At 36.0% G+C, this 17293-nt stretch overlaps 1 protein-coding gene across 4 annotated transcripts in view; it reads left to right on the top strand.

Moving 5' to 3' along the window:
* The window catches only part of VPS8 (VPS8 subunit of CORVET complex), a 222892-nt gene that overhangs the window by 82129 nt on the left and 123470 nt on the right, over positions 1 to 17293 (top strand). For all 4 annotated transcript variants that reach the window (XM_045519728.2, XM_010959180.3, XM_045519727.2 and 1 more), the window contains 5 exons: positions 1560 to 1649; positions 4076 to 4127; positions 15120 to 15162; positions 16763 to 16835; positions 17122 to 17241. In XM_045519728.2, coding sequence (XP_045375684.1) covers positions 1560 to 1649; positions 4076 to 4127; positions 15120 to 15162; positions 16763 to 16835; positions 17122 to 17241 — 378 coding nt within the window. The remainder of the gene's footprint in view (positions 1 to 1559; positions 1650 to 4075; positions 4128 to 15119; positions 15163 to 16762; positions 16836 to 17121; positions 17242 to 17293) is intronic.

The raw sequence follows: 17293 nt of genomic DNA, 5'->3' as shown, positions 1-17293 counted from the left end.
AAAAAAAAAAAAAAAAAAAGGATGTATACCTTGGGTGTTAAAATTACAAATAAAAGGAAGCCAGATTTGGAGCTTGGTTTCAAGAGAGAGGTGGTCCATTCAGGGCAAGGTAAGATTTTTCCATTTTATTCTGAGTGATTTGGGAAACCATTAAAAGGTTTTAAGCCAGATCACTCTAGTTTGCTTTAGTGGTAACAGATTGTGGGGTAGGGGTCAAGTACAGAAGCAAGGAGCTTGGCTAAGAACTGGTTTAGGAGGTGGTCCTGGCCAGAGATGATAGCAGTGAGATGGAGAGAGATGGCTTGACTTTGGATTGTTTTGGAGGTAGAACTAATGCGCTGATGAATCCAGTGTGAGGGTGTGGAAGGAGAGAATTTAAGGCTGATGCCTAATTTTTTGGCTTGAGAAACAAGGTGGATAGTGATTCCTTGAAGAAGGTTAGAAGACTGGGGATAGGTCTAAGTTTGAGAGACAAAGTCAGGGGTTCTATTTTGCCATTTTATTTTGAGAAAGCTCCCAGGCATTCAGATATCAAGATATCAAGTCAGTGGTGAATAAGTATGTCTGAGGGGAGGTTAGGGCTGAAGCTGTAAAGGGATGCATGATCATGGGACTGACTGAGAGGAAGGGTAGTGAGAGAAGAGAAGAGGTCCCAGAACATGCCTTCATCTGGAAAGACTCGTACGACACCTCACTTCCATTTTCCCTCTTAACCTCTTTGGCTGTTGCTTCTCATTTTTCTCTGTTGACCCCTACTCTTCTACTTCAGCCTCCTCCTCCTGTACTCAGTGCTGTAATGCAGCTCTCAGAGGAACAGAGTAAAGGGTACTTTGTACTCAAGTCATCTCTATTCCTCTTCCTGAATTTTTTCTCAAATTGATTTCTTTCCATCCTTAAACACTTCAGACTCCTTTCATCCTTACTGCTCCTTCTGCCTGCAGAGTCCCTAGTTTCCAGCTTTGCTTTTGGCTGACATACATGTATCCCTTAGGTCATAGCTTAAATATTGCTCCCTCAGGGATGACCTTGAATACTCCAGACCAAGTCAGGTTCCTTTATAAACTTGCATTTGTAAATGAATTATTTGTTTAATTGAGTATCTTCCCCAAGTCATAAATCACACATTTTGTGCCCCTTTTCTGATGGGTGTCCATGATGAATGGCAGTTCTGCCAGGGTGGAGACGGGGTCTGGGTTTGTCTTATCTATTACGTTATCCCCAGTGCCTAGGAGAGGACCTGAATACAAGCGCTCAGTAAATATTTGTAGAACTAGTGACCAAAGGTAAAATAAATATGGAAAGGGAGAGAATAGAGAAGAAATAAAATCAGACGTTGGAGGATCTTTACAAGTACCTATAATGTGATTGAAAGTAATATTAAACCTACAACAGCTCTTACCTGGGTGTTATGTTTTACCTTAATTTCAATTTTTTTCAGAGAAGGAATGAAAAAAATTAAGGAAAAGAATTCAAGATTTTCCCCATTCTTAAAGCTTTAAGGAAAGTAATTGGTGAGACTTACTGAACTGTATGGACCAAACAACTTTTCCTTTTTACAGGTAGTTCTCATGTGTTGGGAAAATCGGCTATATGATGCTATGATCTATGTGTACAACAGAGGCATGAATGAATTTATTAGTCCAATGGAGGTAAGATACTTCCTAACTTGGACACACATTTAATATTCAATTAGTTTTTTTTCCCTTCCCTGTTTGCTTTGAATAGTTTGTTCTCATCCAGTCATTTTTTAATTTCTTGTAGATTTATTAGACTTGCACCTGTTGTTAAGGACTTTTAGGTAGCCTTTAATTTTATACCTACTGCCTTTGCTTTCTTTTTTAACCTGCATAAGTAGGTATTTAAATCCCAAGGAACAATAGATAAAACTAAAAGTAATGCTTGCCTATTAGACTTCAAGTTTTTTCCTGAGAAGTTTTGATATTATGATACATCTTCCAAGAAGTATAATAAATTTATTATGTATACTTGTATATGGTAAGTGTGCTATTGAGTAATGCTATTTTGTAGATATATTATGTTGAGGGGGAGGTCCTGAAAATGGTGGGAAGTCATTATTTGTTAATTGCTAATTTATTGCTTTTCCCATTTCAGAATTTTATCGCATTCATTATAATTTCTTATTCTCCTAATCTTTAGAAGAGAGCATCTAAAAAGCATTTAGGCTTGTTTTAAAAAGAACCAAACCCATTCCATCTTGTTATTTACCTTAAATTTGAGGACAGAATTATGGATAATGGATTGTGGATACACACAGTGTCCTGCCAGCCCATTGCTTTATTACAGCGACTTAATTACATGAGTCAGAAGAGCCAGGCATCTGCTGAAGGTGTCCAGTCAACGTTTTTGTGTATTTAATGGGCATCCAAAATTATTTTCAGTGTGAATAAGTCAGCAGTCATTCTATGATATTTCAGTCTTCTTTAAACATATTTAGCTTGATAGGTGAATATCCCTCTAATTCATAACTCCTTCAGGTTTGGTTGCACTTCTTGTTCCTTGATCATTTTCCAAAGTGAGTGCCACAGCCCTTCGCTCTTGTTTTGACCTTGATTGTCTGTGTGTCAAATAAATATTAACATTTGAACACCTCTCAGCTGCCTCCTCAGTGAGATCCGTGCACGCAAAAATGTTCTCTGCAAAAATGTTCTCTGTCCCACTATTAAACCACAATTAGGAAGAATTAATGCAATTTCTAGTTACTCTCAAAATAGTCTTTGAAAACAGATTCTAATTTGATGCATTCTGTGTTGATAAAAATGATTGCTGGATTTTGTAATTGTTGCTTTTGAAGTTTTTGTTTTGTATGGGATTTTTATTCTTCAAAATCTGGTTTTCATTTATAACTATACATCTCAGATGGAACACTGAGCTATTGAGGTTGCCTTGTTTTGTGTTAAAAGTAGTTTTCAAGTTTAATGGCTTTCAGCAGGAGCTTGGAATTTGTTATTAAATAGTTACTTGGAGAGTTTAGCAGTGGGAGGTTAGATGCATCTTATGATGCCTCTTTTATAATTCTCTGCCTGTAATGACATCACTATTCATAGTGTTTAAAATTTAGTAATTTCAGTTTAAAGAGGTCCAAATTAAGAGGAACTATAGTGCTTTCTGAAAGTTCCTAGATTTCCTAGAATGAAGAACAGTGTCATCATCTTTGTGATGAGTTCTATAGCCTCTGAAATCTTTCCTTAATTCTAGTTTTGACTGCTTCTGAGGTAAAAGGAGTCCCTTGTGTTGGGAGGAAAAACTTTTTCTCTGTAGACTGAAATCTGAATAGTGGGGAGAGGACTGCAAATTAACTGAAAATAGATTAACAGGAGAAAATACAAGATTTATTCACACCTGTACTGGGAGCTCTCAGTAATGAGTAAATCACTGAATAGCCAGAGGTAAAGGTTTATATACCAGTTCAACAAAACTTTGGGTGTAGGGGAGGGATTTAGGTTTTCAATTGAAAGTATGAGTAGTTTATTGGGCTTTTTGAGGCTAATGAACAGCTGGGTTTGTACCTCCCAGTGCTAAGGGTCAGTCTCCTCCCAAACAGGAAGCTCCCAGGAAGACCAACATAGTTTTGCCATTAATCTTGTATCTTCAGAGGTTCTGCTTAAATCTTCAGAGGTTCTGCTTAAATTTAGATAATGTTTCTTTCTGTGGCTGCTGATTGTTCATATTTTCAATTTAAAGTAATCTTTATTACCATTTTGGTGGGCTATTAATCCCTTCACTTGCTTACTATTTTTAAAAGAATAAAGCACTTTTAGGAACTTAAGGATATCTTATATTAAAAATAATAATCTCAACAAACATCTTCCTCTAACTGGTATTTATTAAAATGTTTCTTTCAGGGAGGAATATAACAACAATGATTATTTCCCAGTGATCTTAGTAAAACAAGTTCATGTCCAAATTAAAAGTTTTTATATTTAATCTCAGTAGCAAATGGTTATCTAATTCAATGAAAGAAAAGTGACTAAAAGCATAAGATTTTTGATTATTTGTAAGAAATAATTCTTTATTTAAGATGATGGTGATTGTTTTCTTATTAATTTTAACGCAGAAACTTTTCCGAGTCATTGCTCCTCCACTGAATGCAGGGAAGACGCTAACAGGTATTAGTTTTCTACGCCTTAATTTTTTCCTCTTTTCTGTGTTTAAAAATATTAGGTAAATGTCATAAAAGTCACCAATTTTATATGTACAGTGTGAAATTTGATAACCATACATAATCATATAACCACTACCCTAATCAAACTATAGAAGGCAGAACTGTATAATTTCTTCACACTAAAAAGTTTCTTCCTGTCCCCTTGTACTTCTTCCTTACCCCACAGTCCTACCTCCAGGCAATCCTGGTTTACTTTCTGTCACTACATTTCATGTAAATAGAATCATACAGTATGTAACCTTGATGTTTTATTTCTTTCACTTAGCCTAATGTTTTTGAGATTCATCCATGTTGTTGCATGTATTATATTTTGTTCCCTCTAATTGCTGAATAGTATTCCATGGGTTGGATATACTGTCATTTATTTATTCATCAGTTGAAGGACATTTGAGTTGCTTCCAGTTTGGAGCTATTGTAAGTAATGCTGCTACATTTACGAATAAGTTTTGTTCTGTTTTTAATTAAACTTTTTATTAGGAAGAAATTTATAGATTCACATGCAGTTGTATGAAATGACACACAAGATCTGTATACTGTTTACCCAGTTTGCCCCAGTGATAACATCTTGCAAAACTGAAGCACAATATCACAACCAGATACTCACATTGATAAAGTCAAGATACAGATCAGTTTCATCACCACAGGTATCCCTTATATCGTCCTTATCTCCCATAGCTGACCCCTAGGTATGAATAAATTTTTATGGGGGCAGGTGTGTTCATTTTTCTTGGGCAAATTCCTAGGCTTGGAATGGATAGATTATATGGTAAATATGTGTTTTACTAAGGTACTGGTATTTGGTTTTTCAAAATGACTGTACCATTTTGCATTCCTTTCAGCAATATGCAAGAGTTCCAAAGCTCCATATCCTTGCAAGCACTTGGCACTGTCAATCTTTTTAAATCTTTAAAAAATTTTAGCCATTCTAGTGGGTGTGTAATGGTATATCTTGTTGTAATTTTATTTCCCTAAAGACTGATGACGGTCAGCACCTTTTCGTGTGCTCTTGCCCACTCACATATCTTTTTTTGTGAATTACCTATTTAAATCTTTCGCCCTTTTTGTAGGGTAAGGAAGAGGTGTCATTTGACTTCATGTTACTGAGTCCTAAGCAGGAGAACTCCCTACGAGACTGTGAGAGTTCTTTATGTAGTCTGGCTACCAGCCCCTTTTAAATACATGTTCCACAAACATTTTCTCTCAGTCCATTGCTTACCTTTTTGTTTTCTTACCCATGTTTTTCAAAGAGCAAAAGGTTTTAATCTGCATGAAGTCTATTTTACTTATTTTTTCTTTTCTAGTTTCAGCAGTTTTTTTGGTATTCTGTTTATGAATCTTTTCCCAATTCGATATCATAAAGGTTTTATCCTTTGTTTTCTAGAAATTTAATAAGTCTATAATCCATTTTGAGTTAATTTTCACATGTGATGCAAAGTCAAGTTCAAGGATTTTTTCCCCCATACAGAGATCAGTTCCTTTACCATTTTTTGAAAATATTTTGTTTCCACTTTACCTGGACACCTTTTTCATAAAAAAAAAGTTTTGATAAAAATGGATTTTTGTCAAAAATCATCTGACCATAAATATGGGTCTATTTCTGTGCTTTCTGTTAAGTTCACTGGTCTGTCTGTCTATACTTAACACCAATAATATATTGTCTTGCTTATTGCAGCTTTGTAGTAAGTCTTGAAATCAGGTATCTTAAGTCCTCCAACTTTGTTTTTCTTTTCCAAAATTAGTTTAGTTAGTCTAGGTCCTTTGCCTTTCTGTTTGAACTTTAAAATCAGCTCATCAATTTCTTTTAAAAAGCTTATTGGAATTGTGTTTAGAATTGCATTGATTCTACAAGTTAATTTGGGGAGGATTGCCATCTTAGCACAGTATTCTAATCTATGAATATGATGTATTTCTTCATTTATTTTGGTCTGTTAAAATCAATTTGCTTTCTCAATTTCTGCAGAACAGCAGCTGAGATTTTGTTAAGGATTGCTTTGAATCTGTAGATCAATTTGGGGAGTATTGCTATCTTAGCATTATTGTCTTCCAATCCATGAACACAGGATATTTTTCCATTTTTTTAGGCCTTGTTTAGTTTCTTTCGATGATGTTTTGCCATTTTCATTGTACAAGTCATATACTTCTTTTGCTAGATCTATTCCTAGTTTCTTCATTTGGTGCTGTTATAAATGGAATTGGTGTTTTCATTTTCAGACTATTCATTGCTAGTGTATAAAAAATAAAATTGATTTTTATATTGATCTTGTATCCTGCATCCTTGCTGAATTCATTTATTAGTTTCTTAATTGATTCTTTTTTTTATATGATTCTTTAGAATTTTCTATATATATAAAATCATGTCATCTGTAAATAGAGTTAGTTTCACTGCTTCCTTTCTAATCTGGATTCCTTGTATTTCTTTTCTTCCCTAACTGGCTTGGCTAGGACCTCCAGTACAGTGTTGAACAGAAGTGGCAAGAGTGGACTTACTTTTTTTCTCATCCAAGTGGGGAAAGCATTCAGTTTTTCACCATTAAATATGACGTTAACTGTGAGTTTTACATAAATGGCCTTATCAGTTTGAGGAAGTTCATTCTATCCCTGGTTTATTGAATGTTTTTAGCATGAAGGATTAGATCGTATCAATGCTTTTTTCTGTATCTATTTAGATAATCTTGTGGGTTTTGTCCTTTACTTTATTGATAAGGTTTTTAAGATTGAAGGATTTTTTGTATGTTAACCCAATCTTACATTCTTGGAATAAATCTGACTTGGTCATGGGGTATAATGTTTTTCACATGTTGATGGGTTGAGTTTGCTAATATTTTTCTGAGGAATTTTTTATGGCTGTCTTCTTAAAGTATATTGTTCTGTAGTCTTGTTTTCTTTTCACAACTTTTTCTGGCCTTGGTGTCATGTATACTTGGTCTCTTGGTATTCTTGCCTCATGGAATGAATCAAGGTGTTCTCTCTTCTGTTTTTTTTTGAAAGAGGTTTTGAAGGGTTGGTGTTAATTCTTCTTTAAATATATCATAGAATTTTTTAATGAAGTGATGTAAGCCTAGGATATTCTTTGCTGGCAATTTTTAAATTACTAGTTCAGTCTCTATTAAGTCTATTCAGATTATTTCTTCTTGAGTCAGTTTTGGTTGTTTGTGTATTTCTAGGAATGTGTCCATTTTATCTGTTATCTAATTTGCTGGCATGTAGTGTTTATGGTAGTCTTTTGTAATACCTTTTATTTTTATAAGGTCTGTAGTCATGTCTCTTATTTACTTTTTTAATTTGAGTTTTCTCCTTTTCTTGGTCTGTTTGTCAGTTTGGGTGGTCATTTCAAAGAACCAATTTTTATTTTATTGATGGTCTTTGTTTTTCTTTACTCTTTTATTTATTTCTGATTAATCTTTATTATTTACATCTTTCATCTTCTTTGGGTTTAATTTACTCTTTATTTTTAGTTTCTTGAGGTAGAAGTTTAGATTATTCATTTGAAATCTTTCCTCCTTTTTAAAATGGTATTTATAGCTACAAATCTCTAAGCAGTGCTTTAGCTGCATTCCATAAGCTGCGGTAGTTGTGTCTTCATTTTCATTTATCTCGAAGTATTTTCTAATTTCTCTTGTGATATTGGTTATTTAGAAGTATGTTGTTTAATTTCCACCTATTTGTAAATTTCTCACATTTCCTTGTGATATTGATTTCTGATTTCATTCCATTGTAGTCAGAGAACATACTTTGTATAATTTCTACCTTTTTAAATTTATTGAAACTTGTAGCCTAACATATGTCCTGTCCTGGAGAAAGTTTCAAGTGCACTTGAAAATAATGTGCTGAATGTGTGGTGTTGAGTGGAATGTTCTCTATACGTCTGTTAGGGCTAGTTGGCTTATAGTTTTGTTCAAGATTTCTATTTCCTGTTCATCTTCTGCTAGGTGTTCTATTCATTATTGAAAGAGGAGTATTGAAATGTAAAATATTATTGTTGAAATGTCTATTTCTTACTTTAAGTCTGTCAGCTTTTGCTTTATTTTATTCTGGAGTTTTTAATGCTCCAGCAGGCAGTTTACAATTCTGCCTTAGCCTTTACTTCCTGCTTTTGCAGATCCTCAAAGTTAGCCACAGGTTATAGGCCTTTTCAGGTCTTTCCTGAGTATGTCCATAGCCCTGTACATGCACTTGTCCTTCTAGAGATCCAAAAATATGTCAGAGCTTTTGAAAGCCCCTACAGAACTCCCATTTTCCAGTTTTTCCTTTTAAGTTTTTTGATGAGTCTCTTATTAGTCTCTTCTGGTAGCACTGTCTCTGGCATCTGTAAACTTAAACAATTGTGCTGATTATTTTCGACAAATGCTTTGTGGTTACTGTTGTTTGCTTAGAGTAAATTCTGAGTCAGGACAAAAAAAAAAAAGACAAGTCCTGAGAATGGAGCTTTTTAAATGAGTTGCCAGATAGGTCAGATAGTGATAGTTCTCTAAAGATGGGCTTTTGGGGTAGCCCTGGAGTGACTGCTCGGTTGCTGGTTTTCGTGGGTACTTACTGTAGTTGCAAGGCTGTTGGTTTCAAAGCTATAGTGAAGCTGGGTAAAGGGGGACGGGACTAGGTAATGTTAAACCACCATAAAGTTCACTGTTCTTACTGAGATTCAGGCATTTTTCTTGATAAATATTCCTTGAATCATTGCAAGCCTTTAATTAATTTCAAACGTTCTGGAAAAGTTGATTCTGACTGTTTCTGCCAGTATTCTTGTTGCTTTTATGGAGGAGCAGATTTTTTAAGGTTATTCCTCTACATCTCGTAGGTCATTCCCTCTGGGTTTTGTTTCTGTTTGGTTTGGTCTTTTCCTCTCTCTGTTCTCCTTGAATGATTTCTGTTGCTATACCTTCAGGTTCGCTCTTTCATGTCAACTCAGCTGTTAAATCCACTCAGTGAATTTTTATCTTCCACGATTGCATTTTTCAATTTTGTAATTTTCATTTGGTTCTTTTTTATTGTTTCTGTTTCTCTCCTGCGTCTCTTCATTTATCTGTTAAAATTTTCATGCATTGAAACATGTTTTGTTTTGCTTCAATGAGGATAAAAATAATAGTTTGCTTTAAAATTCTTGCCTGTTAGTTCTAACATTTTGTTCATTTCAGGATTGGACTTGATTGATTTTCTTTTCTCTTAAGAAAAATATGTTTTATTTTCTTGGTTCTTCATATGTTGGATAACTTTGGATTGTATCCTGTATTGGATATTTGAATGTTACATTGTAGAGATTCTGGATTCTGTTAATCTTCTCCACCAAGAATTTTTTCTCTTTGTTTTATCAGGTAATTTTCTTGACTGGCCTTGAATTGCAAACTCCGTTTCTGTGTGGGCTCCAGTTTCTTTTCAAAAGATTGTTTGTCTTTAACTGATTGCTTTGATTTGGTTCCACATGTGTGGCTTAGGGGTCACTCAGTGATGAAGGTAGTCAAGTTTGAGGATCTTCTTTCTTGCTTTCTTTTTACAAGATTCTGCTAATCTGTTGACTGTTCACATTTCTTAGCTTCTCTAGTTCCCCAGCCAGAAAGATGACAGGTTTTCCCATGTGAGTCCCCATCTGCTGCTGCGCTTGCCACACAGATTGCACTTAGTCGCAGGCTGAAAGCCACAAGTGATGATCATTTATTTGTGTACTTCACTGCCTCCACTCCTCTAGCACATGTGAACTCCGCACCAGAGCTGGCTTTTCTTCACACCCCAGGACCGTCAGGGAGGGAGCTCCAGTCTTGGTTCTAACTTCTTCTCTTTGGCTGAGCTGCTTTGATTCTTCCTTGTTTATACGTAGTGATTTAGGGAACAGTCACAGATGCCAGTAGATAGTTAGGAAACCCCCTCTTTGACTCTTTCCTTTTTGAGGTTCTACTTTCTTCCACATTCGTGGTTTCCTGGCTTCAATTTTCTGGTCCTCTGTGCCAGAAAGATTAGGGGTTTTTCTACCCCTCCCCCATCCCACCCCAACTGCCTCTGTGCAGTTACTTGTATGGCTGCCAGTCTGTCCTCCTCCCAGTGAGTGTGAATTCCCCATCAGTTTGTCTACCTCTGTTCCCTCTTCAGCAGCTTCAGATAGTTACTCTTTGTATTACGTCCAGGTTTTATAACTTTTTCTTTTGTAAGGGCAGGGGCAGGGAGGATCATTTGGCAGTCAGTACTTCATGTATAATAGTAGCCCTGAAACTAATCTTTTTGAAACAAACTTGAAAATTGTCTTTCACATATATAGGTAGCAAAAATGAAAGCAAAATAGTAACAGTCTCAAACAGAATGGATTAACTTTTGCAACAGAAAATTGTCTGAAAAAGATACTGGGGAGAGAGAAGTAGAAAGGGGGTCAGGAAAATTAAGTACTATGTCAGTACAGTTCAGTATACATTTAGTGTGAATTTACTGTGTATCAGACACTGTGCTGGATACTAGGACCACAGAGATAGACAGACTCCCTGCCCTTAAACTTGAAAGTAATGGAATAATGGAGATGGATATGTTAAACAAGTAAACTTAACTCTCTCTAGGAATATCATGAGCTAGATACATCCTATCTGAGATTTCTAGCTGTGAAGGTCTATCTAATTAGCCAATAAACATGGCTAATTGAGTTGGATCAGATAACATTTGGGACTTTTGGTTTTTGGTCTGGCATATCAGGAGTTTAGAGATCACCACTCTGACCTACGAACAAGTAAGAAGCTCAACAAACTGAAAAATCAACAGCTCTTCTTAGATCTGCCAGAGATCTAAGTGGCCCAACCACTGCAGCAAAAACTAGAGAGACAGGCAGAAACAGAGAATCACAACTTACTTGAGCAGACACCTCTGCAGGAACCAGTGCTAGGGCAGCAAAATTGGAACTGCAATCGATGATGTGCTACAGGCTCACCGTGAACAAGTCTGAGATTTAAAAATTCCAGGAGGGCCTGGTCACAGGGAAGCCTCCACAGTTTCTTAAAATTTACCTCCAGGACTACTACCAGGTTCTCACAATGATCATGAGAGAAAAATCCCTTATGTTCCTGCAGGAGGGTGGGGGAAAGGACCATTTTGAAATATGCCAGAGTATTCTGTTTTTCTCAACTAAGCCACCTTCAGGAAAAAAACTGTTTTGTCAACCTCTGCTTTGGTTTTTATCAAAGCCTGACTTACCTGGGAAAAGGGAAATACCCAACTCCAGCACCTTCCACCCATGTGGTCCACCTAAGGCGCCGGAGGGAAACAACTGAGAAGCACTGGTGAAGTTCACATTCCAGGGGCACAGGCCTGCCAGAAGACTGAGACCTAATCAGGACTCTAGAAGACTCCCCCTCTCCTCAGACCTTACCACCACATTACTAAAGGTTTACTTCCTGTAGTGCCTTTTACCTAGTGCATCATGTGTGCCTTTCAGAAATTAACTTTTTCTGTGAGGCCCGCATTATCCTAATATCAAAACCAAAGACACTACAAGGAAAGAAAACTGCAGGCCAGTATCTCTCATGAACACAGATGCAGAAATCCTCAGTAAGGTATTTGCAAATTGACTCTAACAAGGTGTAAAAAGAATTACACACCACAACCAAGTGAGATTTATCCCAGGTATGCAGGGGTGCTTCAACATTTGAAAATCAGTTGAGGTACTCCATCACATCAATAGGCTAGAGAAGACAATCACATGATCATATTAATATATGTAGAAAAAGCTTTAGACAAAATCCAACTCTTGTTCATGATAAAAACTCTGCAAATTAGGAATGGAGAGAAACTTCCTCAACTTGATGAAAAACATCTACAAAATCCTACAGCTAACATCATACTTAATGGTCTGGAACTTAATGCTGAAGAACAAGGCAAGGGTGTCCACTGCTCTCAACATCATACTGTCTGTCCTAGCTGGTGCAAAAAGACAAGTAAAGGACATGAAAGGTATATGGATTGGGAAGGAAGAAATAAACTGGTTTTGTTCACAGGTGACATGATCATTTATGTAGAAATTGATGAAATTTCTGAAAAAATGGACCAATAAATTCCTGAAACTTTTAAGTAATTGCTGCAGGATTGCAGATACAAAGTTAATATGCAAAAGCCAGTTGCTTTACTGTACACCTGCAGCAAACAAGTGGAATTTGAAATTATAAACACATTACCATTTATATTAGTACATTAAAAATGAGATATCTGTGTGTAAATATGACAAAATATGTACAAGATCTGTATGAGGAAAACTACAGAACACTGATGAAAGAGATCAAAGAAGAACTAAATAAATGGAGAGATAGTCTGTATTCATGGATAGGAAGACTCAGTATTGCCAAGATGTCATTTACTTCCATCCCTGATCTATAGATTCAATGCAATCCCAATCAAAATCCCAGCAAGTTTTTTTTTTTTGGATATCGACAAACTTATTCTAAAACTTATATGGAGAGGCAAAAGACTCAGAAGAGTTAAGTCAGTATTGAAATATAAGAACAAAGTTGGAGGACTGACTCTACCTGACTTCCAGACAATATAAAGCTACAATAATTAAGACAGTGTGGTGTTGGCAAAAAAAAAAAAAAAAATAGAAAAATAGATCTGTAGAATAAAATAGCCCAGAAATAGATTCTCATGAACATAGTCAACTGATCTTTGAGGAAGCAAAGGCAATGTATTGGCATAAAGATAGTCTTTTCAACAAATGGTGCTGGAACAACTGGACATCCACAGACAAAAAATGAATCTAGACACAGACCTTACACTCTTCACAAAAATTAAATCAAAGTGGATCATAGACGTAATTGTGAAATGCAAAACTATAAAATATATAGAAGATAACATAGGAGGTAACCTAATTGACTGTAGTTATGGTGATGAATTTTTAGCTACAACACCATGAAAGAAAGATGTCATTCATGAAAGAAATAATTGATAAGCTGGGCTTCATTAAAATTAAAAACTTCTGCTCTGCAAAAGACATATTGAGAGAATGAGAAGATAATCCACAGATTGAGGATGATTGATATGAAAATACTTGCTGAAGACTGTTACCCAAAATATACAGATAACTCTTAAAATTCAACAGTAAGAAAATGAACAACCCAATTAAAAAATGAGCAAAGACCCAAACAGACATTTCACCAAAGAAGATCTACAGATGGCAAGTAGCATGTAAAAAAGATGTTCAGCATTACTAGTGAATTACAAATTACAACAACAGTACACTCACCTGAAATCTGGAACACTGACAACCTCAAATGCTGGCTAGGATGTGGAGCATTAGGAACTCTCATTTACTGCTGATGGGAATGCAAAATGGTAGAGCCACTGTGGAAGACAGTTTGGCAATTTCTTACAAGGCTAAATATACTCTAACTGTATGATCCAGTAATCACACTCCTTGGTATTTAACCAAAGGAGATGAGAACTTATTCACACAAAAACCTGCACACAGATGTTTATAGTAGCTCTTTTCATAGTTGCCAAAACTTGAAACCAATCAAGATGTTTTTAGTAGGTGAATGGATGAATAAACTGTGTACATCCATACGATGGATCACTATTCAGCACTAAAAATAAATGAGCTATCAAGCCATGAAAAGACATGGAGGAAACTTAAATGTATCACTCAGTGAAAGAAGCCAGTCTGAAATACATACATCCTGTATGATTTCAATTATATAACATTGTGGAAAAGACAAACCTGTGGAAACAGCAGAAGGATCAGTGTTTACCAGGGATTGAGGAGATGGAGGGATGAATAGGTGAAGCACAAGATTTTTTTAGGGCAGCAAAACTATTCTCTATGATACTATAATGGTCAATGTATGTCATTATACTTTGTCAAAACCCATAGAATGTACACCACCAAAAGTGAACCCTAATATAAACTATGGACTGTAGGTGATAATGATATGTCAATGTAGTAGGTTCACTGATTATAAGAAATGTACCACTGGTGCACGGTGTTAATTGTGGGGGAGATTGTATGGTCTAGGGATAAAGGATATGTGGAAATCTCTATACCTTCCTCTCAACTTCGCTGTGAAATAATTAAAACTTTTCTAAAAATTAAATTTTATTAACTAAAAAAGGTTCAGAATTGAAGTGGAATGTAATTATTCATATAATTTTGAGCAATTCAAGTTTATTTGCACATATAACAACATATTTAGAGTATTTATAAAGGATTATTCATTAAATAAGAGATGTACACTTGCTTGCATTATGTCTAGTATTCATATGTCAAAAATAGAAGTTGCAGCTTATCCATATCACCAGCCACAAATTCCTATAATCTGCACACCATAAGGATTACTGATCACTTCACCCACTCTAAATGCTCCTGTTCTGTTCTTTGTTAATTTTGATCTTTTGATCTTTTGACCTTATGTTTCTAAGTTCTTCTAACCAAGAAATAGGTTTATATTACTAGATGACAGAATCTTACATTTTACACATAGAATACGAAGGTTCCTAAAGAGTGTTTAGTCTAAGTTTTTTAAAACACTTGTGAACTGTGGCCTTCTTGGCCCTAGAGTACTGTAGGTGGTAAGAGTCCGTATTACAAATGAGAAGACGTTACAGTTATGCCTTAATATTAGTTCATTGGTCGTGATCTATAATTGATCAGCTCATTGTCTGCTCTATGCCTTCCCTTGGTCCCAAGCTATTGGTTAAGCCAACGATACATAGATCGCTATACTCAGATCTGTACCTTCTACGTGTACCCTTGAATGACTCATTGATTCTGTGTCTATGAAAAGGATCTAATGGAAATTCCAAAAAAAAAATTAATAATGATAATAATAATAATAATTATTATTATTAAAGTGATCTTACCTCACTTTGTTATTTGGTAATATACTTACCTTAAATGCTACCTTTTATTTTTTGTTTCCACAAAAATGTTTTATTTCTGGAAAGGTTCTGATAGAGAATTGCTAAAGATATTTTTCTGTTTTAGATGAGCAAGTTGTTATGGGCAACAAGCTTCTTGTATATATTAGGTAAGAGATGTTACATTTATTTATCTCTGTGTATGCTTCTTCTGTAAAAGTTTCCCCTGTATTCTTAGAGGGACTGTCACCTCTTATCTGTGTAGTGCTTTTCTTTTTTCGGTGTTCTTTCGTGAACAGCAGTGCTTTTCAACCATGCCTCTTCCCACCCCAGACATTTGCAGTGTCTACAGACATTTTTGCTTGTCACATCTGGGGCTGAGGGAGAGATGCTACTGGTGTCTAGTGGGTAGAGGCCAGGGATGCTGCTAAGCTTCCTGCAACGCACAGGGTAGTCCCCATAACAAAGAATTATCTCTCCCAAAATATCAATAGGGCAGAGATTTAGAAGCCCTGATGTATTTTACTTTCACCACCAGCAGCTCTGTGAGTTATGTGTTTGTCCCTATTTTATACGTAAGGGCAGGAGATTAGTTTGCATCAAGAAAAAGTAAGTGACAGAAGTAAGCTGAAATGTTTATCTCCTTACTCCTGGAACAGAGTTCTTCCAATAGACTGCAGGCTCAGAATTGTGTCCTGATAGAGCTTTTAGATAGGTAACTGGCTGGCAGGCAGGCAGGCAGGAAGGTGGCAGAACCTGCTGGCGCATCATTTTAGCTTCTATATATATTAGAGTTAACTTCGAGATTTATCTCACATTTGTTAATTGATTCTTTAGTGTAGAAGGACATATGTAGTCTTTACCTAGTACTTTATCATCTATACTTTATTATTTAAATTTTTTTTCTTTTTACTTTTTTATTAGGCGGTGGTAATTAGGTTTGCTTGCTTGTTTGTTTGTTTAATGGAGGTACTGGGGATTGAACCCAGGACCTCATGCATGCTAAGCATAAATTCTAGCACTGAATATACCCCCACCCCCATCATCTGTACTTTAAACTTTTTAGAATATGCTGGTATCCAGCTGTCTCTAACATTCGAAATTAATGACTAGATCAAAGAGGTTTAAAATTCATACCACCTCCGCCCCCCTCCACCCCCCCAAAAAAAAAACAGAAAAAAATGATATACTCAGAAGACATTTTTATAACTCAGCCCACAAGGCAAGTCATTAGCCATTAGGAAGGTCTGATTGGAGGTAAAAACTACAGTTAATTTCTCATGAGATTCTAATTATCCCTGAAGGCTTGTCCAATTGCAGACATTTTCCAGACATTTATTAGCTCATTCCCCATTTATATTCACCATTCTTAGAACCACTGGTTTAAAAGTCTCTGAGAACATGAGGCTTTTAACAGGTAAATCATGGGATAATGGTGCCGTTAGGCTCTTTCCAGATGCTGGGTGTAAGATTTTTAGGTAATCTGTCCTTATTCCTCCTTCCCCTTTTAGTGCAGCCTGGGTTTTTCTTAGGAAGAATAAGAAGAAATGAAAGTCGTTACTCGCGTCATAGGATGTGTTATTTCACCACCATCCCTGTCACCCATATTTTCTGAACTGTCATCTTAATCTGGGTTTCAACTTGCCCTCACTCGTAAAAGCTGAGCCTGCTTAAAAATTAAACTAGTAGCTTGGGTTTGAGAAACAAAGTGTTCCCTGGATGTTGGCCCATTACAAGTCACCAAATCTGTTCTCCTTGTTTCTGTTGTAGCTGTTGTCTGGCAGGTCGTGCCTATCCCCTTGGTGACATCCCTGAAGATCTTGTGCCCTTGGTTAAAAACCAGGTTAGTGCTATTTTCATAGCATTTTTACTCTCTTATTAAGATGCAGTAAAGACAAATTGTAATTGAGGGTTACACATGGGTCAGGAGCTATCAGCTATGACAGCAGAGAGCCTACCCACCATCCCCGAAGCCAGTAATTATAGCTGAGAGCAGTTAGAGAAGTTAAAACATAGTGGCAATTTAAACTAAATTCAGCCTGCCTTTATTTTATCCAAATGAGAATCATTGCTTCAGCAAGATACTTTGTAGGGTGAGAAAATAATCAACTATTTTTTTCAATTTGCAGGTTTTTGAATTTCTAATTCGCCTGCATTCAGCAGAAGCTTCCCCTGAGGAAGAAATCTATCCCTATGTTCGAACTTTGCTACATTTTGACACAAGAGAATTTCTAAATGTATTGGCACTGGTAAGAGAGAATGTGATTCTAAGGTGTTCAAAAAAGGAGTCAGGGTGATTTT

Source organism: Camelus bactrianus, chromosome 1 (assembly GCF_048773025.1).
Source record: "Camelus bactrianus isolate YW-2024 breed Bactrian camel chromosome 1, ASM4877302v1, whole genome shotgun sequence".
Classification (NCBI taxonomy): domain Eukaryota; kingdom Metazoa; phylum Chordata; class Mammalia; order Artiodactyla; family Camelidae; genus Camelus; species Camelus bactrianus.
The sequence above is the reverse complement of the archived record's forward strand: the minus strand, read 5'-3'. Positions and strand labels throughout refer to the sequence as shown.